The sequence below is a fragment of the Carassius auratus genome, chromosome 10, assembly GCF_003368295.1.
Source record: "Carassius auratus strain Wakin chromosome 10, ASM336829v1, whole genome shotgun sequence".
Classification (NCBI taxonomy): domain Eukaryota; kingdom Metazoa; phylum Chordata; class Actinopteri; order Cypriniformes; family Cyprinidae; genus Carassius; species Carassius auratus.
The window spans coordinates 15,482,423-15,506,354 of record NC_039252.1 but is presented as its reverse complement, the minus strand read 5'-3'; the positions used below and the strand labels follow the sequence as shown (position 1 = coordinate 15,506,354).

The following is a 23,932-nucleotide window of genomic DNA, read 5'->3' as shown; positions in this document are numbered from 1 at the left end:
TTGCATAGTTTTGAATGGGGAAAATGCAACGCTCAATATGGCCGCTCAATCGCAGGAAGCCCCGTCTTTTGTATGAAAGAGCCACTAAAGTCAGTGCATCACTGTAGCTGCTGTTAACCGGTTGGTATAGAAACAACGCTCTGGGATGTGCGCATCGCTCTGGCCGATCTATTATGAGCAGGGCTGGGGAGTAACAAAATACATGTAACGGCATTACGTATTTAAAATACAAAATATGAGTAACTGTATTTGAGGGGTAAAATGAGGGGTACTCAGATTACAGTTACATCCAAAAAGTATTTTAGATTACCAAAATGATTGCTTTGAATTTTAATGTTATTTCTTAATTTAATTTTTAAGTAAACAGTTTGGGAATTTTAACCAATAGGAAAATAACTCTCCGTAAAAAAAAAAAAAAAAAAACTGCATGCAGCAGCCTGTTCATTTAACAACTCCTAGTAAATGTGCATACGTGGTCATCACGACACAAACATTCTCCTAGAATTCACACTTTTCATTCAGTTAACAGATCCATACAAATCATGCATGAAATAAAAGTTTAGCAAGTCAAACGATAGCTTTGTGCTTTACAGATGAACATGAAGTCTTTATTTATTCATGATCCGATTAGTGAACAGGTGATTCTTTTGAGTCAATCTTTTAAAAGAATCATTTCTTTCGTTTAACAAATCCAGTAGTTCACAAACTGTATAGATCTGAAGTGCAGGGACCGCAAAATCTCTAGCCTGACGTCCCGGGGCTATTGTGTTTTCCATTTGGGCTCCAAAATGAAGGGGCGGATATACTAAAATTGGGGACCCAGGCAAATACAAGAATGGGGCCCTATACATTTGCACACATTTACCTAGATCAACCTCGAGGTTCCTTTTTTGTTGGGATGCTTGCTGCTGCACAATGGTGCCACATTGTTGTGTCTAATGTTTCTACATGTATATACATGTTATAATGGTATTCTATAATTTACATTTACATTAATTCATTTAGCAGACACTTTTATTATTTTATGTTGTAGACCATGAAATAGTAATTGATTTACCAATGAAATACAAGTTTTTAAAAGAAAACTAAATAAATTATAAAATGATAAACCTCAGAATTGAGCCTTTAAACCCTTTTTTTTAGAAAAGGGATGAATCGGAAGTATAAATTATATAATTTAAAACGGATTTATGCATTGGTCTGAACAAAAACTGCAGACTGGATTATTGAAAATGTACTCATTCTCTGCCAATAGGAGGTGCTTTTTCAATGTCAGACATATGGTGGTTTCCCCGGTAATGGCTGTAAACAAAGCAGCTCAGCTCATAAATGACACTTAATCAGGTAAACTTTTTTGAAGACAACCAGTTCCCATCAGAGGTTCATTCATATAAAAACTTGAAATTAGTAAGAATGAGCATACATATATAAGAAATATAGCCTATATTGATGAGGAAAGTCCACTGATGAGTTACCAGCAGAGTAGACATGTTTCATAGGTCACAGAGGTTTTACAAAGAACTTGTTCATGTCTATTAGACATATGAAAAAAAAGTTTCTTATTACTTCTCTTTCTTTGCACTGAGCAATTTACTTACAGTACACAACCCTTTTGTATTTCTGCAAGACTGCAGCTCACTTCTTCTGAACATGCAAAATGTACATTTATTATTTATTACATCTGTTTGCCTCTCTGTGCCACATTCTGTATTTTGATGCCGCTAAATTCTCAAAACTGTTTTCAGTGATATATTTGACTGTTTGTTGTCAGACAACAGGATGAATATGAAATAGTGACTGAGAAGCGACCCATTAAGACTAACCATCTCTCTCTTCAGAGATGTTAATCTGCACAAAAAGACAAGCTGTGCCGTGATATCGGCTTCAATTTTCTGATCAATTTGGGCTCTGTCCACACGATCAACCACAACATGAAAAAACAGACAGACATAACCATCCCATTTAAAAACAATGAGTACTTTAATGAAGATGCAGTTGATGACAAAAATCTAACTGGTTTTAGACATAAAACATGATCTTTTAACAATACATCTAATAGATACTGTAATAATGCATCTTTTAAAAGCAGTGTACAGATACTTATAGAAGTATTTATAAAAAACGATTAAAAAAAAAAAAAGTTCCCAAAAATCACGTCTCTAGACTTTCCCAGCCTCTTTGAACTTAAGAAGCAAACCATCATCGGCCCGCAGCGGGAACGCCAGGCTACGGTTGTGATAGTGACTGGAATCTGCCTGCAAGTTCTGAATGACATCGGAAAGCAAGTGGGCTCTTTCCACTCTGCAACCTGGAGCGTCGTACTCCACCGAGGTGAAATGGACATGGAGGTGATAGTATGATGGCTGATAGTGGAGATACACGCGCAGTTTGCTCGGAGGGACGCTGTACTGCCGCTGAATGGCATCCTGTGGATATAGACGAGACTTGAATTTAAATGACATTTGCAGCCATGCTACAGCTCACGAATGTACTTTGCTGTGATTTTCATGGTGTTTTAGGGCTTTTGAGTTGAGATTGTGATATGCTGCAGGCTGGAATTTAACCCGTGCCTTCAACAGGATCACCACAGCTCAATACATCTAGTGCATATGCGCTAAACACTATGCCATATGTTTTTAAAAAGCAAGCAGCTACATCGGACAAGCAAAGAGAGGATCACATGTTCAGATCAACAGTGACATCTACTGGGCATCAGAACCACAACTCTATTCATCGTGAAGAAGATTCCTTGTGAATTAACTTTAAAAGAAAGGAAAAAAAATAATGTAGAAACTATTCTCAGTCAGAATTTGCTAGTAAATTTTGCAAATCATTTCAAAGAAACTGCATGTAACACACTGAATCATGTTTGAAATAGAAAGACTGAAAATATATTTTCTTTTATATATCGTAGTCAACATTTAAAGTGGATCAAAGAAGTTGTCCTAAAACAAGAACGCATTTCGGTTTTAGGCTTTAGGACCACTTTTATTAAATGTTTTGATCCACTATAAATGCCGACTACTGTATTCACATCTTTGAAAAAATCTTTTTTACAGTATAGATGAACTTCGATGACCCATAACTCACCTCTCCTTTACTGCGAATGTTTGTGAGTAACGGCAAGTGCTCTGACGTAAGATCTCTTAAACTTTTAACATCCCTCCGATGGACAATAGCAATCAAATACAGGTCTTGTAGCTGGAGAGGAAAGAAAGCATTCCTTGTTTTACACTGGGCTTTTCTCACTCCTAAATATTACGATACTGATTCAACTCAGATTCACCTGCTTTTGATCCCACTTGAAATCGGGCAACAGAACAAAACCAGTATCGGGGTCTGGATCCTCAAAAACAATCCGATCAGCCTCGGCTTTCTTCTCCAATATGTTATGCACCCACTGAAACCAAATGAAAGATGGGCATTGCACTTATATGCTTCATTTAGGAAGGAGACACATGGGACAGGAAAAGCATTGAAATGAAGGGTCAGAGGTCAGTGAAGCCTCACCTGCACACTGAAGCTCTGACTGCTGATGTACGGTAGAGTGAGGTTACGGTAATCCTCTCCCGATTCTTCAACCAGAAAAACCTCCTGATGCAAATACTTCTTAACATGCTTCTCTGTCGCAGGGCACACCACTGTCGTTTTGATCTCTGTTATGAACAATTTGGTTTTTTATTTTTGGTTTGATGGGTGATGGTGTGGATTTTGTAAAATGCATGTGATGGAGCTGAACAAGCTTTGGACATTCAATAAGCAGTCGTGCAAGTTTTTCATTAACTATACTGTAAACTTTTTTTAAGGAACTTGCCGTGAAGGTAATGCCAGCAGTATTGGGGACAGTGATATCAATTCCAAGGAAAAAGTTCCAATAATATTTTTACACTTTTTAAAAATATATAAGAGATTTCTGGCAAAAAAAAAACAAAAAAACAGAATGTTTAAAAAATATATTTAAATCATAAATCACTGGTAAAAAATAAAAAGGCAGATGTAAATTAATGTTTTAAATAAATGTTGTTCTTTTGAATTTTCCATAAAAAATAAAATAAAATAAAAAAGTACAATGGTTGTAAATTAAAATATATAAGGCAGCAATATTTTCAACATTAATAATACTATACAATGTTTCTTGAGGTGCAAATCAGCAAATCATGTGACACTGAAGACCACAAGTAGTGAAGCTGAAATTCAGCTTTGGCATCACGAGGATTTGCACTAATATTTCACAAAATTTTGGGTTTTTTTAATTGTATTTTTAAATAAAATAAATACAGGTTAAGAGACTTTAAAATTTAATTAAAATAAATAAAACCATTTTAAAAAATCATATCAACCCGAAACGTTTGAAGGGTAGTGTATTTATAGCAAATCTCACAGTGATGGTATCAAAAAACAATACCATGTTGTATCAGGAATCAGGATACTAAAAGCTTACTATATTAAACCATATACAGCATGGTAGCACAAGCAAGCCACTCTTCCTGTATATGTTATCAGATAGGACGGACAGACAGAGAGAAGCTGGTTTAAACCTGTTGTTGTGTTGTGATCCTACCGTTCAGGTGCGCAGGAGCCTGCAGCTGGTATGTGCTGTACACATCGTTCTTCATCTCCAGCTTGAGTTGACTGCTCTTCAGTAACTCAGACAGTGTGTCCTGTCTGATGGGAGTTTTCTCCAGGATCACAACTGCGTCTTGATCCTTCACCTAGAAAACACAACATAACCCAACAGGTCACTGTAACATTTATTCCTATAAACTACCGGTAGTAGATTTTTTTAATGAGTTTTATAAAAAGCTAAAGCATAGTTCATTGTTAGGTAACGTTAATGTTTGTTAATACATTTACTAACCTTAACTATTGGGACCTTATAAAACAAGTTAATAAATAATGCTATAAAACATTAAATGTTACTACTATAAGCAATTGGATTAGTGTGTAGGCTATAACAAAAAAAAGCAGCATTTAATAAGCACTATAAAAATGAGTAAGAGCTTATTAATTCAAATACCAGCATCTTATGAAATGGAAAAGATGGTAGTTGATTACACAGAGTGATTTCTCTCCGTCACACGCACCTTCCCATGGATGAAGATGTTCTTCTCCCGCGCACAGTCGCGCAGAATTCGGCTGATTTTGAAGTCCGAGACCAGGCTGTCGGATATCGGCTCTCCCGCGTCTCCGCAGTCATTCTTCGCATCGGTTTTCAATCTTTTCGCAGCTCCTCCGTTCTCGCTTTCCGCCATGATTCAGCCCGCTAAACAGCAACCAATCAGGATGCGACAAGCTAAACACATGGGAAAAATAACCCTCTGCGCATGCCTCACCGACTAAATCCTGATTGGCTAGCCTGTAGCATGTAAACAGTCACTGATTGGCTGAGCTTGTGAGACACGTGCTGCTGAATGGCTCTTTTGTAACGTTGGGGAATGTGTTACAAAACGCAAGCCAGAACTCATGTAATCATAAAACCCGTAAGTACTGATCAGTTTTTCATTGATTAAAACACCCATAGGGTATTTATTTATACTGCACTATTATCTCAGAATGTGTGTTTTTGATTGCAGAAGACTTTAGGCTCAACAAGAGGAACGATAATGTATAGCGCAGAATTAACAAGCTCTTTGTACTGGCAAAGCTTTGAATCCGATCGGTTGTAAATATGAGGCATATTAGATTCTAGTTCATTTTAATTTATTACTACCCCTTAAAACTACATTTTTAATTCTAAAAAGACTCATGTTGCAGTACTGAATACTGAGTTTATCAATTAGTCTACCATTTATCCCAGCTATATTAATGCACAGTTGAAAACTGAAATAATATTTTAAGTGAATTATTTTCATATTAACTTGAAGAAAAACAAGTGTGATGATTTTGAATTGAAAATTTTAGAAACTCATTTGAGAAATGGTGGATACTCATTTGAAATACACATGTATTTGATAGGATTCTTATAATAAAAAGTCAAGTTTAAACAGTTTAATTTAAAACTATTTTATAAACAGCGAAAAAGGAAATTGTAACAAAAACAAAATTATTGATATTAATGTGAAAATGGTTACCAAATCAAATCAAACGTACAAAACCACTGCCAGCAAAAACACATTTTTGTATTTGGACTTTGTGTTAAAGTACTATTTATGCTCATTTTTCTAGTGCCCTTTTTACCCGTCTAACCGTGCAGAGGTCTGCCCATCCTAAAAGTGACCATGAGCCATAACTCTATTCACTGGTTCCGCAAGGGTCTGCGTTTACATGATAATCCTGCTCTGATCGCTGCCCTGAAAGACTGTAGACACATCTACCCCCTGTTCCTGCTGGACCCCTGGTACTCCAACAACACATGCATAGGCATTAATCGATGGAGATTTCTGATAGAAGCTCTCAGAGACCTGGACGCTAGTCTGAAGAAACTCAACTCTAGGTAGGGATGGGAACTGAAGATCAGGTAGAGGTTCGAGCTGAGAGCACTTGGAGTCAATTGTGGACAGATATGTTTTTCTTCATTCAAGATGTTTCATGTCATTTTTTTGTTTCTTGTACCTCTAGGCTGTTTGTTGTCAGTGGGCCGCCCACAGAGGTCCTTCCAAAGCTCTTTGAGAAATGGAAGATCACTCGCTTGACTTTCGAGGTTGATACGGAGCCGTACAGTCAGAGCAGAGACAAGGAAGTCATGAAGTTAGCCAAGGAATGTGGTGTGGAAGCTATTCCGAAGATTTCTCACACTCTCTACAACATAGACAGGTAATTTGTAAATCATATTTTGATAAAGATATACAAAAAAAAAAATACTCACCTGCATTTGCAAACAGGATTATTGACGAGAACAACGGCAAGCCTCCCATGACTTACGTACGCCTTCAAAGTGTGGTGAAGGACATCGGTCCTCCTAAAAAACCTGTTCCTGCTCCAACCAAAGAGGACATGAAAGGTATCCAGACACCTTTTTGGACATCGTGCTAAATGAGATGAGTCTGTAATGCCTCTTTCTTTGGAAGGTGTATCCACTCCATCTTCTGAGGACCATGAAGAGGAGTTTGGGATTCCAACTCTTGCAGATCTTGGGCTGGATACGTCATCTTTAGGACCAGAGCTGTTCCCTGGGGGTGAACAAGAAGCTCTGCGCAGACTGGATGAGCACATGCAGAGAACAGTATATACATTTATACATACATACATGCATAAATACACACACACACACACATATATACATATATATATATATATATATATATATATATATATATATATATATATATATATATATATATAAGCATAACATAAAAAAATGAATAGTCAAAATTATATATATATATATATTCAGAATTTTGCATTGTGCTAGTCAAAAAGTGTGCCAAAAAAGGATAAAACAATGTTACAAATAAATAATGCAAATGTAAAAAAGAATAATAATTAAATATCAATAATAAATATAGCATTTTCAAAGTGAAAATCAAAGAGATTTTCAGATTTTTAGAATAGGCTTCATACTAAAATACATAAATACATTTTCTCACTCTAAATATATCTTAGTAAAAAAAAATTATTAAATTATTATTAAAATTAATTTATGATAATTTTTTTATTGTGGTGATCTTTATACAGCATGAAATGCATTACTATGGATTCAATAAATATACCTCCAATACATGCTGAATATTTTATATAGACATTTAAACCATACATTTAATGTTTAAGCATAAGTAGCTTACAATATTAATTTGGAAAAATAAATAACAATATAAACATTGTACTTTACAAGAAAATATGGATTTTGTCCATTTGCAGGCGTGGGTGTGCAAGTTTGAAAAACCACAGACGTCCCCCAACTCCATTATCCCCAGCACCACCGTCCTGAGCCCCTACGTCCGATTCGGTTGCTTGTCTGCACGCACCTTCTGGTGGAGGCTCACAGAAGTGTATACAGGGGTATGTCAGACGTCTTCTGCATTACTTGAGCCACAAGCAGCTGTTTAACAGTGCGAGATCCTGGTGTGGCTGACAGCGGTGGTGTCTTTTGCAGCAGCAGCACTCTAAACCTCCAGTCTCCCTGCATGGGCAGCTGCTGTGGAGAGAGTTCTTCTACACCACTGCCGTCGGGATCCCAAACTTCAACAGAATGGAAGGCAACCCTCACTGTGTGCAAGTGGACTGGGACAACAATCCCGAGCACCTGGCAGCATGGAGAGAGGTAAAGTGAGGTTTTTGTGTGTGTGTGTTTTTGAATGTATTCTAATCAACATAATACAGAGGATGGCGATGTGTGAATTCAGGCTCGAACCGGATTCCCATTCATTGATGCCATCATGACACAATTACGTCAGGAGGGCTGGATCCATCACCTCGCCCGGCATGCGGTCGCCTGTTTTCTGACCCGAGGAGACTTGTGGATAAGCTGGGAGGAGGGCCAAAAGGTTTATGTTTGGCGTATTTCCCTGCTATGTTACAGACCGATCAGAGACACAATCATTGACCTGCTGTGTTTCTGCTCACGATCATCTGAAGGTTTTTGAGGAGCTGCTGCTGGATGCTGATTGGTCGCTAAACGCAGGAAACTGGCAGTGGCTCTCAGCCAGCGCGTTCTTTCATCAGTATTTCAGAGTGTACTCTCCAATCGCCTTTGGAAAGAAAACTGACAAATATGGGGATTACATTAAGTTAGTTTTGTTTTTTATATTCTGTTAATAATATAAAAGTTTCTGTGAAACAAGTACTTCCAAAATGCTGACTTAGCTTGTCTTCCAGGAAATACCTTCCAGTGCTGAATAAATTCCCTGCAGAGTACATATATGAGCCCTGGAAAGCTCCTCGTAGCATTCAGGAGAGAGCAGGGTGCATTGTGGGTAAAGATTACCCTCGTCCTCTTGTGGAGCATGACGTTGTCCATAAAAAGAATATTCAGAGAATGAAAGCAGCATATGCAAAGCGCTCTTCAGAGGACAAAGATGACAAAACTATCACCAAAGGTAATTATTTATACCTAAAGATATTATTTATATATACAAAAAATTGATTTTATTAAGAAATTCTTGACTCAAACAGACTATTAATTCTTGTTTTCTCTCTCCAGGTGTAAAACGCAAAGAGAGATCTGTCCTGGATATGTTTGAGAAAAAAGCAAAGAGATAAAGTTTTTCTCTCTCATCCAAACTGTTTGCATACTGTGTTCCTCTATGGGTTTGTTTTTGTTTTCTATTTAACTTTGTTATATATGTATGTGTGTGTAAAAGTTTGGGATCACTAAGGTTTTTTGTAAGAAATTAACATGGAAATTTACTAAAAAAAAATATATAGAAATTGATAAATCATGCTAAAATAAAACGGCACATTTCTATCTTCTTCCACAATATGCATGTGTATTCATATCCATATTAACACACATTAAAATATGTACAGGTTTATAAAATTCAGTCCATGATGTCTGATTTAGAAACAAACTTTTAAAGTTTATGAAAATTTTTGGTATTCATTTCTGAAACCGTATGAACATCTAGAAAAGCACTTTCAAAACAAAAATAGGATGTATCATGATTGGTTTCATATGCAAATTTAAATATGCAATTACAAATTCACAAAATGTCCATCTGAATTTTCTGATCTCTACCATACATTTCTTGAACAGTACTATTTTGTTGAATCCAGCAGCATTTTTCACTCATCTTTCATATCTTTAAGGGTTAGTTCACCCAAAAATTTTAATTCTGTCATTGATTACTCGCCCTAATGTCGTTCCAAACCCATAAGACCTTTGTTCATCTTCAGAACACAAATTAAGATATTTTTGATGGAATCCGTGAGCTCTCTGACCCTCCATAGACAGCAAGAATATTACCAAGAGCAACGCACAGAAACGCAGCAAGGGCATTGGTAAAATAGTCCATGTGACGGACTATTTTACTGATGCCCTTGCGACGTTTCTGTGCGTTGATCTGGTGTTTAACCGTAGTTTTATGAAGCTACAAGAATACTTTTTGTGCACAAAGAAAAACAAAAATACAAAAAAATTGTTTTCTTTGCGCACAAAAAGTATTCTCGATGCTTCGTAAAATTACGGTTAAACCCCTGATCAATGCACAGAAACGTAGCAAGGGCTTCGGTAAAATAGTCCATGTGACTATTTTACTCCTTGCTATGTATTCTTGCTGTGTCCCGAAGATAAACGGAGGTCTTACGGGTTTGGAACGACATGAGGGTGAGTAATTAATGACAGAATTTTCATTTTTGGGAGAACTAACCCTTTTAATATTCTGATTATGTTTGGTTTCCAAACTGAACTTTGACCATTGTTCCAGTGAGAGTTCTGTCTGAACTATGATGTCATTATAACGTTCATGTCAAGTGGCTCCATTTTGGGGACACATTCATCTTCCCGGTATGTTTTTGTGCTCCTCACACAATGTTACTCTCTAGTATGGGCTCCTGCAGGAGGATCCGTTTAAGGTCAAAAGCACTAAGGTCGATGGTCTTAAAGCCTCCGTCCAGTATAAGCTCAGCCACGGCAAGCCCGACCGCAGGAGACTGCTGCAGACCGTGACCGCTGAAGCCCGTGGCAAAGTACATGTTGGGCACAAGAGGATGCAGTCCAATAATACCATTCTGATCAAAGGTGTTGTAGTCATAAAACCCAGCCCACGCGCTTGAAACCTGAAAAAGATGGACCATAAGAGCAAACGGTTTCATTTGGAAAAAGCTGAATGGTAGAATTTTAAAAAGGTCAAGAAAACTCCCTTCATGAAGCAGATAACATGAACAACAAATCTACATTATTAAATTCACCTTCAGTTGCTCGAATGCAGGAATACGGTTTGCCAGATGATGCCAGACCTTTTCTTGGAAGAACTCGTGGTCCACATCAAGGTTACTGATATCTGGTTCTTCTGTCTGCACAAGGTAGAAATATTAATGGATGAATGAACAAATGCATACATTCTTGAAGACAATGAATCTTATAGGTCAGAGATTGACTTAAAACGTGCCTATACCTCCTCTGGTGACATTCCTGTGATGTAATTTCCTCCCAGTCCCTCTCGTCTACAGTAAACCCCTGAATAGTCAATCAGAAATGGAGTATCCAACCCTGGTCCATCAGGACAATGTACCACATAAACAAACCTGGAGGAGATAGGGACGATGTAGCTAGAATTATACATAATTAAAATGTCATTTAAAAATGTCTAAATTTACTTTAACATTAAATACTATTGATATTTAATGATTTATTAACAATATTTAATAATAGGCTCTAGCGTTCCCACAAGCCTACAGTGGATAAGCAGTTTAAAGAATGGATGGATTTAGTTAATAAAATACAGTAGGTTTAATATCTAATTAATATATTAATAAAACTAATATAATATCTTAAACTAAACGCAACAGCTATTTTAGAATATTTGTCACCGCTCATTCATTTAAATAAAAATGAAATGCATCTCTTATTGATTAATAATGATATTAAATTATTAATCCTATTTTTATAATATAATATAAAAATATAAATAACATATGTAAAAATATATTTGGCACTGCTCATTTATTTAAATTGTATCGTAATTGTGTAATAAAAATAGTGTGCAATAAAATAATAAATATAAATGATATTTTAATATCATACAATTTAAATTGTATGATTTATTAATAATATTAAATAATAATATAATACAAGAATATTTAATATAGTTTTAGAATATTTGGCACTTCTTATTTATTTAAGTGAGCAAATGGTTAGAAACTGCTTCAAATTACAGGGTAACCACTGTTTACTACACAAGTAGTCTTAACCTTTTCCTGGGCTCCACGGGTAGCGGAACACCAGACACGGATTCTTTCGGGCCTAATCCGATGCCGAGCATGGAGGCGATCTTTCCTGAGTTTGCACCTGCTGCATTAACCACAACGGCACATTCCACGGGCTGATACTCCAGACTGTTGGGCATCCGCACCTACAACCACACCACATCTAACGATTACGCTTGCACTTCAACTTTAAAAGCACATAAATTATGCAAACAAGTTTCAAAACAGAGCGCTGTTCTGAGATGTTTTGAGAAGGCTTGAGATGAACTTACATTGACATATTTTATCCTCTGGACATTAAGAACCTCTCCATCTGTGGTTTCTGCCAAATTTGCAGCACATTTAAATCCTAAAAATTCAAGAGAATCAACTTGAGTTCCAGTTTGAACGTAAGAATGCAACGTAAAAAAAAAACGTACCAAATGTAGGAAACCATGCTCTAATTTGGGGAGAATTTGACAAACTTTAACACATTGTAGGTGTGAATCCTGACCTGTGACCTCTCCAAAGCACTGATAGACTCCCATAGACACGGCCTTGCGTCTGAGAGCGTTCAGGAGAGACCAGGGGTCAAACCAGCCCTCGTTCTCAAGTCCTTAGTGAGGAACAAATATGTCACTCAATAATGAAGTTTGGATGTTAGATGTATCAAAGATTGTGAAAATGGGCACCAACCAAGAGAAGCCAGAGCGACCCCCTCCGTGTTCATCCAAGGGAATCGCTCCTTCAGCTGGGATGGTGAGAGGAGGGCGACCTTCGCACCCACGTATCTACCCATAAAATCACAAATATGTTCGATTTATCTTTAACTTTGTATTGCGAGGCTGTTTATCAGTTAATATGAAAGCTTGAGTTAACCCAAAAGATAATAAAAATGCCTAATATAGTAAAAAAAAAAAAAAAAAAAACTTTGGGTAATCCTACTTTTTCTGTTACCTCTGAGTTCTGTAGTTTTCCTCCATGATATGAGCTGATTTTTCACTGGCGAGGAAGAGATATCCAGAATGATTAAACTGCAGATCAACGGGGTCTTCATTTACAACCCAGAGATGATTCTGTTACATTAAAACACAACAGAAATACACATTTAAAGACATTTATTCGTATCCTAAAACTTTACACCAGCCTAAATGATCCAGGTGAAGAAGAAGATTTAGAAAGACTCGCTAACAAAATATTAAAAGTCTCTAGAAATTACCTGATATTGAGACTTTACATCATAATTTATGTATGTTACAGTGCATTTGTAACGGGAACAATATTTCAGAAAGCTTTTAATAGTGTAATAAAGAAGACTTTACATTAATGTTCTTCATGAAATGAGCTGAAAACAGAGACAGCATGATGTTTTCTTTCAAGGAGAACTGCTGCCGAATTCCACCACATGACAGCACAGTCGACGCCTGGGAATACTGTAGAAAGAAGAACATCAAATGTTTTGTAATTATCTTGTATTAAGATTATAATTCAAATCTTACAAAATGCAAAATGTTTTCCAGCCATTCATGCATCACAATAAATGAAATTATATATTTGGGCACTGATTTATTTTGTGTTATGTTTTTAATATATTAACCATTAAACAGTTAATTCACCAAAAAAAATAATCATTTACTCTGCCTCAATTCTTCTGAAACCTCACTCTGATCTTTCGTGGAACACAAAAGGAGAAATCTTTTCTAATTCAAAAAAATATATAAGAAAAGGGTAAGAGAGAAAGAAAATATTTTTTATTAAGCAGATGGGATAGTTCACAGGGAAGCAGGATTTTTTTTCTCCGCAGAAAAGGCTCAGACAGACTTGTTTCAAATCAGTTCCAGTTGAATTAAAGGCTTGCACTGAAAATCTAATTCAGTTCCATTGCATAAAAAATTACGATGCAGAGACAAATGGGGAAATCAAATAAATGTTCTTGTATATAATTTAATTTGAATGATTTCTATGCATTTTCTGAACTAAATGAGGACTGTGTTACCATAATGGTGATACCATTATTATATTAGAGTCATTTTGCTTATTCACTTATTCTTTCAAATTGAATTAATTTAGTCAGACGTCCATTTGTAATTTTATTTTACTAAATTTTATTATTTCTCAAAGACATTGATATGATGTCTGGTGGGAGCTGAACAACAAGTTATTTTTTCTGGGTGAACTTTAAAATAAAAAAAACATGATCAATACATCATTAATAGCATTCCTCAGTATATAGCAGACATTGTGTTTTAAAACTTATTGAGCTGCCTACATAGACATCACCTTCGTAGCATCAAACACATGTTAAATAGTTTTTGAGACATGCTTTCAAAGTGCCCCTTGAATAAACTCACAGTAGGGTCTTTCTCCACCACCAGCACTCTCAGACCATCCCTCACTCGCGCCTTCATCTTTAGCCAGTATGCGATGGACCATCCTACGACTCCCCCTCCTACAATCACCACATCGGCCCTCTCCGGGGGCAGGCCGGGGGTCAACTCAATCGGGCTCCAGTCACTGCCGGGCATCGCTGCGGCCGCTTTGTCCCGAAACGCCCGCAGCTGAGCATCCAGATCTGCAAACAAGTTACATATGAGACAGATGAGAGTATGTTTTATTGGTAGAAGCCAGTTTCATCATTACCTACATTTTCTTGAAAACATACTTTGTTTGTAATTTTGTTCGATAATGTGTTTTATTAGTAATGTAAAGCTGGTTTGAAGTAAATTTCTAATTTATACCTCTAAATACTGGAAGAAAACAATTATTTCGTTTGATAATTATACTATTATATCAAATAGAAAAGAAAAAAAAAACACTGACAAGAATTATTCAGGAATGGAATTTTATTAAAAAACTATAAAACAAATTATAATGTGTATGCATCTACTGCAACTATAAACACTACAGATATATTTCACTTTGATTACAGTTTTAAAACTAGACTGAATTACTGTTATACATCTAATATTTGTTGTGCAGGATGCGAATTTAATATTCCTACTAAAGCGAATGCAACATTATGAATATTAATTACGCATCGCTACGTTCGACCTGAAGTGCTCGCCGATTTGCTGAAAAGCAAGCGGGCGTTACGCAGTTAGCGAATGAACGAACAGATACTTCGAGAAAGGCTTGACTTATGAATATTGATTAGATTACGTGGCTCGACTCTCCAAGGAAGTTTACGGATCAAAGCCAGCACGACCAAATTAATATTAATGAGCCAACCTATGTCAGTCACAGTAGGATTTGAAATGCGAGAAATTAGGGAAGGCGACCATGACTTTGTCAGCACAAACAGTTTACTCTGGACGTTTAATGTCTCTAATATTTATATAAACGTACGAAAAATGTGTATTAAGTGAATCATCTCACCTTTAAAGAAGTCTTTATCAGGTCCCCTGCTGCTGCTTTTAAAGCTCCGACAGGGTGCTTTCAGGGCTCTGAAAGCAGGGACGGAGGTGAACATCTTGCGCCACATTGTTATTGTCGACAGAAAGTCATGTATGCAGAAGAAGACACTCTAATCACCTCCCTCAATGACACGCGCTTGCTGTGGACCGGAGCGCGCATTCATTTGACCTAGTGCGCATGCTTACAATGACGCCACACCAGGACCAACCGGGACCAACCCACAGCTGTAGTTTCATTAGTGTCCAGTAGAGGGCATGTAAGCAAAAAGGTACCAACTTTCACTTGTTTTCTGCGCGTTTTCGTTTTGCCCAGCTCTTACATAAACTATACGAAATTCAGTGTAAGATCAATTTCAGGCATTTAAAAAAAAAAAAAAAAAACCTGAAAACATCGAAATAGGAGAAAAATAAATAATCAGTTATCACTTCTGAGTGGAAGACACACAAAACTTTTTAAATGTATGGAAAAATCTGTTCTATTTGAGTTTATTAAAAATGAGCAGCTTGGTTTTGGACGAACAGGTGTTGATCGAGGGTCCATATCTTAGTGGGTCTGGACTCCAAACGTTCAGAATGCATGTGATTTTTTTGGATAAAAATAAATACACAGATCAATTGAATCCCAGTCACTCATTTATTCACCCATTGAAAGACAAATCAAACCGTTATCTGGCCAGTTGATTGCCGAAATGACTTATACACATTTTTCTCACATTTACATGTGGTAATCTGACACCTTCTGCCCCCAGGCAACATCACATTTGAAAATCAAATGTAAAAAACAAACCAAGAAAAAAAAAAAGGTACGCAAAGAAAATCTCTTTCAGCAATTACAACAAAAGTATAAAAAAATCTTCACGCTTTCTCCTCAGATCATGGAATGGGGGCCGCAGATGTTCAGTGCTGTGTTTTCGGAGAGGGGGGTGGGATTTTGAGTTCTGGGTTTTACGTTCTTGAGAGGCCACGGTTGTCAAGGTCTTTGACCTGTGGAGGTAAAGCAGTAGATCATCAGTGGACGTTTGTTTAGTGGTTTAGAGGGACAGTTACAGTTAAAGATGCACAGGTGAGTTCAGATGTACCTTGTATATCCTGACGAGCCAGTGCTCTGTAGTGTACGCTTCCTCCAGCACATCCAGCTCAAAGTCCTTGTTACCAATCTCAGCGTTACGAACTCTGTCGTAACCAGGAGGACGTTCTGGAAAGAAAAGTTAATCTAGATTTTAATTCTAGTCATCACTAACTTCTTAGACTTTTTTTGTTCAAACACTGAACTAAAACTCAACATGAAACAGCATTTGCAACTCATTCAACTTCCATAATGTCAGTTATGAAAATAATAAAAGTGCGGTGTGTGTGTGAATACTAAAACTACCCTATTTATTAGAAAATTACAAAGTAATATTCATTAAAATAATATTAATCAAGAAAACTAGAATAAAATAATAGTCAATCATAAGAAATTAGTAAAAGAAAAGATTTTAAAGTGGGTGTAACTACATTAACTGGAGAAACATCTAACTGATCAAGTATGGTACGAACCAATGAAAGAAAGAAAGAAACACACAGGAGATACTTACTGGCTTCAGTGTAGACCTGGCCGAAGCGATAGTAGCACATCTTGTACATGAGGCAGTTGAGCAGGACGGGGGACCCCTCGCGGTCCACACGGAACTCTCCGGTGGGTGTGTAGTAGTCGTGTTCCTTTATGTGCCTCCCTGTGTCTGTGCTGCCCCCGATACGGACCATCCACAGGAACTTATTAATGTCTAATTAAAGAAATACACATAAACATATTTGTTTTTATGCTATTTAGGTTCCATCTGATTAAGAAACTACAATTCAAGCATTAAGTACTAGAGATGCACCAATAGGATCTCTTGGGCCGATATCGATATTAACAAAAAACCTATTGACTGATTCCGATACCGATATTGGTCAATTGCATAAAGCAGGGCTTAAAAATTAGAGAGAAAAAAAAATAAGCATTGATTGAAAAAACAACAACAACCCTCTACTCCTAAGCATTTTGAGAAGGGAAAAACGTAATTGGTAGTTAGTTGCATTTTATTATTACATTCAGAAATTATGTAGGCTAAATAAAAGCAAATTTACAAACACAATTGGTTTTTTTTTTAGTTCCTTCCCTTCTCTCCACAACAAATCCTTTAAAGTTGTATTTAGGCTAAACATAAGCATGATGTGCGTGTGAGGCACAAGCGTCTTCACTGCATTGTTTTCCCAACTGTTACTTCTGCGGTCTCGTTTTTTTTTTTACCCGTGAACTTGAGCGCATTACAATTATCCAAAACTCTGTAAAAAAAATATATATATATTTTGTTTTGTTAATGATTTGAAGTAAAATATATTGTATATAGGCCTATATATCCTTTTTATGTAGCCTGCATAGATTTATTCTGTTTTCACTGTTCACAGAAAAGCTGCAGGTGCGTGATGTAACCTTGTGTTCTACACTGGTTTCAAACAAAAAGCTGCATAGCCTATTACCTGCCATTCATTTTCACTTAAATCTAGGCCTAATGCTTGGTGGTTTATGACATATCCTCGACATATATCATTGTCTCCATGCAGTTAATTAATAACCATCGGTATCTGCCCTTTCCATGCTATTTACAAAATGCCGATGGCTTTAAAATAATAAAGAAATCGACTGATAAATATTGGCTGCCGATTCATCGGTGCATCCCTATTAATACCCACAAACTCGCTTCCATGGGTCAAAATGCATCGGAGCCCATACCATCAGATGAATATCCCGTCAGTCCACCAAAGATCACCAGGACGTAACTAACATCCAGTTCTCGCATAATCTCATAGGCTTTCTCCTCAGTGGAGGCCATAGCCTGCACAAAAGAAAAACATTTTTAGAAATGTCCAAAGTATAAAAACTGTAAACAGCAAAACTGTATTTTTTTGTAGTTGAAACTATAGTAAACTACATCCTTACCTGACCCACTCTAGAGATATGAGTGTTATTCCAAGTGTTGTTGTCAACCAAAATCGTTCGATTGGCCATCGCTGTTATTTGATACCCGTAATCCCACCAAGACATGACTTTAGCATCCTGTACACACACAAGAGTAATGTGAGATGAGCAAAAATGCTTGGAATCAAAAGAATGAGGAAGTTTGTGAGGGTCAGCATCTTGACGGCTCTCGCTGACCTCCGGTGTGTTGTGTCTGAGCCAGTAATACGCCTCTCTGAAGTCATCGAAGATGATGCGGCTGCCATCACCACCGCGGGCCGAGAGCACGATAGACGGGGAGGAGTACGCCTCGCTGGTCACCCAGGTGGAGTGGAAGGTGTATGTGATGAGGAAGAACGCCATGACCAAAATCATCCCACTTGCCACCTACGGACCAATAAGAGCCCAGTATCACCGAGAGAACCAATGATGTAAGGAAAGCTAAGAAAGATCAAGAGCATTGATCGTACCTCGTTTTTGATGGGGTAAGTGGAGTCCTGCTGCTTTTTGGACTTCTTGTCCGGTCGGCTGACATCCAGGTTCTTCATGTAGGTGGTGAGGACCTGAGAGACGCCGATGCCAGAAAGGATGCACATGACGGGAGCCAGGACTAACATGAGACGCACCTGAGAAGAACGGATAGAACAAGGGTCAGAGATTCCTTTTTTAAAAGAAATACCTACAAAATGATTGAGTAATATACAGTAAACGTGTTACCATCACAGCTGAGAAGTACATGCTGGTGACGCCATACATTATGATGAATATCGTGGCATCGGAGAGGTTGTTGAAGCAGTAATAAAGACCAACTGGAGAAACAAGAGATGACAGATTTAATACATATGATGCACTGTCATTTTACCATTTTTATATACTAAAAATTGATTTATAACTATTTTGAATTTGCTTTATTTTTGTATTTTCTGTTTTCATTTTAATTTAAGTTTTTGTGATTTGGTTATGTGCTTGTCATTTTAATAAGTTTTTCTTTTGAGCTTTAATTAAATTTTATTTCAGTTTTGGTCATTTAAGTACTTCAACGTTAACCTACTGTATTTCAGATTGTAACCAAGATGTTATTTGTAATTTTCATTCAGAACTAAAATATATATTTATTTCAATTAACAACAAAAAAAAAAAGTTATTTAATGGACCCTTTTCACAGACTGTGATGATGTGTTTCCACAGTTATTAACATTGTAAATCTAGCAAAAATAAAAAAATATATTTTCCATTTTTATGTACACTTAAAAAATAAACTACATAAAACTATTTGATGCCTAAGTGTTTCGGCAAATCTGACATCTTTCTCTCTTTTGAATAATGTAAACCATCTTTTGTGATTCTTTCCTCTTTTATGAAGTCATAGTAATGCTATTGTGATTTGCTATTAGGGCAAATGAGAACACACAAAAATTCTCTTTTAGTTTCCTTTCACCACTTTAGAAATCTAAACATCTCATTCCATAGTTTTAGTTAACAATAACACAACTGGTCAGATGGTTTAAAGGCAAAAAGGAAGGTGCTTTACCTGGAAACATGAAGACCAGAAGCTGCAGGTCAAAGTAGTAGGAGGACCAGGTGGTGGGCTGGTGCTCAGAAACAGAGGCGATGATGGGGATGTTGTTCTTGGCGTATGATGGATCCAGCAGAGAGTAAAAACGCCCAGTCCAAGGTGAGATTGTCCCTAACATATGCCAATACAAACGCAAACAATACAAAATAATATTCAAATGACCATAAATAAATATTTACTAAAATACAAATATATATATATTATTTATTTCTCTTCTCACCTGTCAGCATGAGCACTCCACCTGCAGAGAGCAGGATGATACCGACCAGTGAAATGACACTCTTGAACAGCACTTCAAACTGCTGTGCATTCAGTTTGCTCCGGAGGTAATCGACGAAGGCGTGAATCTGACACAGGCCAAACACTCCGAATGCAGCCATGTGCTCAGAGGACAGGACGGGCTACAAGAAGAAAAAGAGAGAGAGATTATTAATCTACTGGGAAGTTCATGTTATAGTGATTACTTCTATTTGTCAGCTGATGTTTAACTCCTTACCTGGAATCCAACAAAAGAGATCTGCATGGAGAGGATGGTGCCCAGGCAGTAGACTGTGCAGTACGCCACATAGATGCGATGAGAGAAACGGCCAGTGAGCATCAACACCAGCACGTGCAGGGGAATGAGGTTAATCAGAAACACGTAACCACCCCAGGAGGACACCTGACACCAACAAACAAAGCTTGTGTTACTGAAACAAAGTATTTTGTGTATTTAATAGGGCTGCCCCCTAAAAGTCGACTTAAACTTTATGTCGCAAAAAAAAAAAAAAAGTCACGCAGTCTGTGATGGAGAGATCGTTAACGGCTGGTCTATGTGGTAGTACATCAGGCATTTTTCTCATTTTTGTTCAGAAATTAGTTCATTAAATAGTTTATTAATAAATGTGCGATTAGTCGACTACTGCTACTAGTCGACCGGAAAAATGCTTAGTTGAGGGCAGCCCTAGTATTTAAATAACACAATTTATTGATTTGCTGTAACAATGTGGCTCACCATGTAAAAATATGCCAATGCGCACATGGACGACCAATAAATGGAGCCTGTTTTCACTGCTTTGATCCACATGTAGTACGTCAACAGCATGCAGAAAATGGCGATTCCTTTGCATCACAAAATAAAAATTGTTATACATTGATATATGTGCATTGATAATATTTTAGAATTTTTTTTGTTTATTTTAAAACACAATGACACAAAAAAGAACAAACTATACTATAAATATATTTATCCATACTACCATACAATATTTTATATATATATATATATATATATTACTTATTTATAATACTATAATACTATACTATAATATTTATAATACTTAATTATAATACTCACAGTATTACTGATTGTGTTTAAATATATATACATTTTTTTTTTTTTACAATTTTATAACAAGAAATTCTTATTATTAACAATGTTGAAACTTTTTTGGTCCAAAAAAATATATAATTCTTTGCTTGACTGAAACTGTCACTTTTGTGCAATTTAATGTGTCCTTTCTGAATTAAAGTATTTTATTTTGTCAAAAGAGAAAAATCTTACACCAAACTTTTGAGCAGTAGTGTATATTTATATAAATATTTGACAGAAATTATAAAACATTTATTTGTAAAAGCATCAAAACCATTTTATTTAATCATTACCATATCGATCCATTCAAAAAATTTGACACACATCTCTGCAGTAAGATTATACCTTCATTGTCATAAGAGCCTGCCACAGAACGGGAGATGTATCCAGGGACGACTGCGATCATGGCGGCAGCCAGAAGCCCTGCGCCCGCATCCTGCAACATATGGTGTTACATCGGTTACAGAAGTTAGCTAGACAAAAAATTAGCCGGTGTGTAAGACGGGTGAGTGTTGAGTTTCATCTCACCTTGAGCTCTTTTGTGAAGTGATAGGTGACAATAGCGGTGAAGGAGGAGAAGAGAGGGGCGAGGAACACACACACATTGCGGATGTCGATGGTGATGTGGAAGAAGTGTAGCACGTGATATAAAGCCGCAGATGTGATCATCAACCCTGTAGGGGAAACAACACAAGGTTGCTAAAGTGCTTTTAACCGGTTGCTGTAAGTTTGCTAGTCAAAGAGTCCCTAAATATAGTTTACATTTAGATCTCCGCCAGGTTTATCAACCATCAGATGAAAAACAAGTGGCTGAAAAGCACAATATCGCTATACTTTCAGTGTCATTAAGATGTACCAGGATAGATGGTGCCTCCTATAATCCTCCCAAGTGGATACCAAGCCCGATCATCAAACCAATTATGGAATTGGTAAAAGCCCTCTTCTGTCAAGAAGCGAGTTGTCCGATAATTGAAATACCTGCCAACAACAAACAGGAAACTTATTTAAGCATGTGTTCGGATGCTGGGGCACTGCAATAATGAAACGAAAGCTGAACTTACGGATCGAACTCATGGATGACACTCTCGAAGCGAAGCACGGAGAACAGTCTGGTGGAGAACGCTGGAGGAAAATGACAGGACAGATGGATTTAGAGGACAGCTGACATACAGGGGGTCTGATTTAAAGTGATGTGCATCCACTCACACAGGACGGCTGCCATAGACAGGATGAGCAGCTTCAGCAGGGTGTCCTGTTTCTCATAGGACAGACGCAGGAAGCCCAGCTTGGTCATCTTAACACACAGGAGGCAGCACTAACTCTTGATACCTGACAAAACGGACAACCACAGCACGTTAATAATGGTAATACAACTAACACTATACATATGATCTAAAATAAATGTTAGAGAAGTGTATGATAGGGCTCCTTAAACAACAAACTATGTACAAGAAGCAAGCTAATTTTGGCAGATTTTAACTTCTAAACATTATTATGCAATTCTACAATTTCTGATTAAAGAGGTTTTCAAACCACTCAAGCGTCAAATTTGACTTGTAGAGGGTAAAGCGTTTTAAGAAATGCATAAATCTGCCCATTATTTCATCTATTAAAGTGTCAAGTCTTTATAAAATCAGGAAGAGAGCCAGTTTGTGCACATTTCTATACAAAACCCTACTCATTGATACTTCACCGCAGATAAATCAGTTCAGAGATGATCAGTATGCACATAAAGTCTGTGATCTTCTGATAAACTATTCGTGATAATAATAAACTATTAAGGTCTTGATTAGCTCCTTAGCTGCTGGCTAACATCACACCTATCTCACACCTTACATTAAATTATACATAAATGTGTTATTTAATGCACTGGAGTAAATGTAATGACAGAGAAACCGTATAATTGCAATAAATGAGATTAGAAATGTGCAAAATTACCAGTCTTATTCATCGGCGGTTCACTCACTTCAGCCCTTCCACACTCTCACACAACCAATCCCCGCCTATCCACGTAGAGAGGGAGCTAATTGGCTCAGCGTCACGATTCTGTGAAAACGGCCTTCGCTGATTGGTCTTCGAGATGTCACTCAAGGGTGTCAAGGCCAGTTCCGCTTGGCGCTCCAGATATGACGTGTCCTAAAGGGAGAAATACAGTCAGCACTGCGTGGAGTACAAATAGCACTCATCTTTCAACTTTAATAATTAACAATAATTCAACTTTAACTATCAAATATCATACCATTTGTATGCTATTTTAACTGTTAGATTAAATTTCCCTTACAAGTACACAATGATTTATGTAAAGAAGAAAAAGTATTTTGATGAAGTTCATAACATTTCTAAAGCAAAAGTATTTAGGATATTTGTCTGTTTTGTCCTCCAAAAAAAAAGTTATTCGAGTTATCTCATGTACTGTGACTAATACATGCTATTGTAATAAGATTATATATGATTTTAAAAAATTATATACATCTACACTACAGGTCAAAAGTTTGGAATAACTGAGATTTATTCAAATGTTTGTGAAAGTCGTCTCATGCTCAACCAGGCTGCATTTATTTTATTAAATACTCAGTAAAAACATTGTGAAATATTTTTACAATTTAAAATAACAGTTTTCTGTTTAAATATATTTTAAAATGAATGTAATTTATTCCTGATTTAGCATCATTACTAAATCATTCTAATTTGCTGATTTAGTTTTATATATTAAAACACATCATTATAAACATAATAACTTAAGTTTTTGAGTAAAAGTAAAATATAGCAACATATTTTGTAAAATACTTACTAACTAGGGTTTCCCAAAATAAGTATCTTCCATGCAA

At 36.7% G+C, this 23,932-nt stretch overlaps 4 protein-coding genes across 5 annotated transcripts; 1 reads left to right on the top strand and 3 right to left on the bottom strand.

Annotated features, from left to right (window-relative positions):
• Positions 1–1,956: 1,956 nt before the first annotated feature.
• dcps (decapping enzyme, scavenger) lies at positions 1,957–5,289 on the bottom strand. The gene is made up of 6 exons (XM_026274017.1): positions 5,085–5,289; positions 4,562–4,712; positions 3,511–3,656; positions 3,287–3,400; positions 3,091–3,201; positions 1,957–2,426 (listed from the first exon to the last, which is right to left on the bottom strand). The coding sequence occupies exons 1-6, from the start codon at positions 5,250–5,252 to the stop codon at positions 2,160–2,162; spliced, it is 957 nt and encodes a 318-aa protein (XP_026129802.1). The 5' UTR covers positions 5,253–5,289; the 3' UTR covers positions 1,957–2,159.
• Positions 5,290–5,376: 87 nt separating this feature from the next.
• On the top strand, positions 5,377–9,419 carry cry5 (cryptochrome circadian regulator 5). The gene is made up of 11 exons (XM_026274014.1): positions 5,377–5,480; positions 6,166–6,433; positions 6,559–6,753; positions 6,822–6,940; positions 7,008–7,162; positions 7,798–7,938; positions 8,033–8,200; positions 8,283–8,423; positions 8,515–8,666; positions 8,755–8,975; positions 9,080–9,419. Exons 2-11 carry the CDS (start codon positions 6,219–6,221, stop codon positions 9,136–9,138), a joined length of 1,566 nt encoding a protein of 521 aa, XP_026129799.1. The 5' UTR covers positions 5,377–5,480; positions 6,166–6,218; the 3' UTR covers positions 9,139–9,419.
• Positions 9,349–15,373, bottom strand: foxred1 (FAD-dependent oxidoreductase domain containing 1). The gene is made up of 11 exons (XM_026274016.1): positions 15,157–15,373; positions 14,133–14,353; positions 13,104–13,214; positions 12,739–12,857; positions 12,478–12,572; positions 12,296–12,397; positions 12,075–12,151; positions 11,788–11,948; positions 10,992–11,121; positions 10,786–10,890; positions 9,349–10,653 (listed from the first exon to the last, which is right to left on the bottom strand). The coding sequence occupies exons 1-11, from the start codon at positions 15,260–15,262 to the stop codon at positions 10,399–10,401; spliced, it is 1,482 nt and encodes a 493-aa protein (XP_026129801.1). The 5' UTR covers positions 15,263–15,373; the 3' UTR covers positions 9,349–10,398.
• Positions 15,374–15,809: 436 nt separating this feature from the next.
• stt3a (STT3 oligosaccharyltransferase complex catalytic subunit A) lies at positions 15,810–23,132 on the bottom strand. 2 transcript variants are annotated; one of them, XM_026274013.1, is made up of 18 exons: positions 23,043–23,132; positions 22,311–22,433; positions 22,166–22,226; positions 21,961–22,082; positions 21,633–21,778; positions 21,450–21,540; positions 20,748–20,854; positions 20,250–20,414; positions 19,974–20,154; positions 19,709–19,864; positions 18,895–18,986; positions 18,648–18,803; positions 18,376–18,564; positions 18,160–18,276; positions 17,953–18,055; positions 16,772–16,960; positions 16,274–16,389; positions 16,140–16,178 (listed from the first exon to the last, which is right to left on the bottom strand). In XM_026274013.1, exons 2-18 carry the CDS (start codon positions 22,396–22,398, stop codon positions 16,140–16,142), a joined length of 2,118 nt encoding a protein of 705 aa, XP_026129798.1. In that variant the 5' UTR covers positions 22,399–22,433; positions 23,043–23,132. The 2 variants fall into 2 exon arrangements, with proteins under 2 accessions (XP_026129797.1, XP_026129798.1); XM_026274012.1 differs by lacking the exon at positions 23,043–23,132 and having other exon boundaries at positions 15,810–16,178; positions 22,311–22,398.
• Positions 23,133–23,932: the final 800 nt, after the last annotated feature.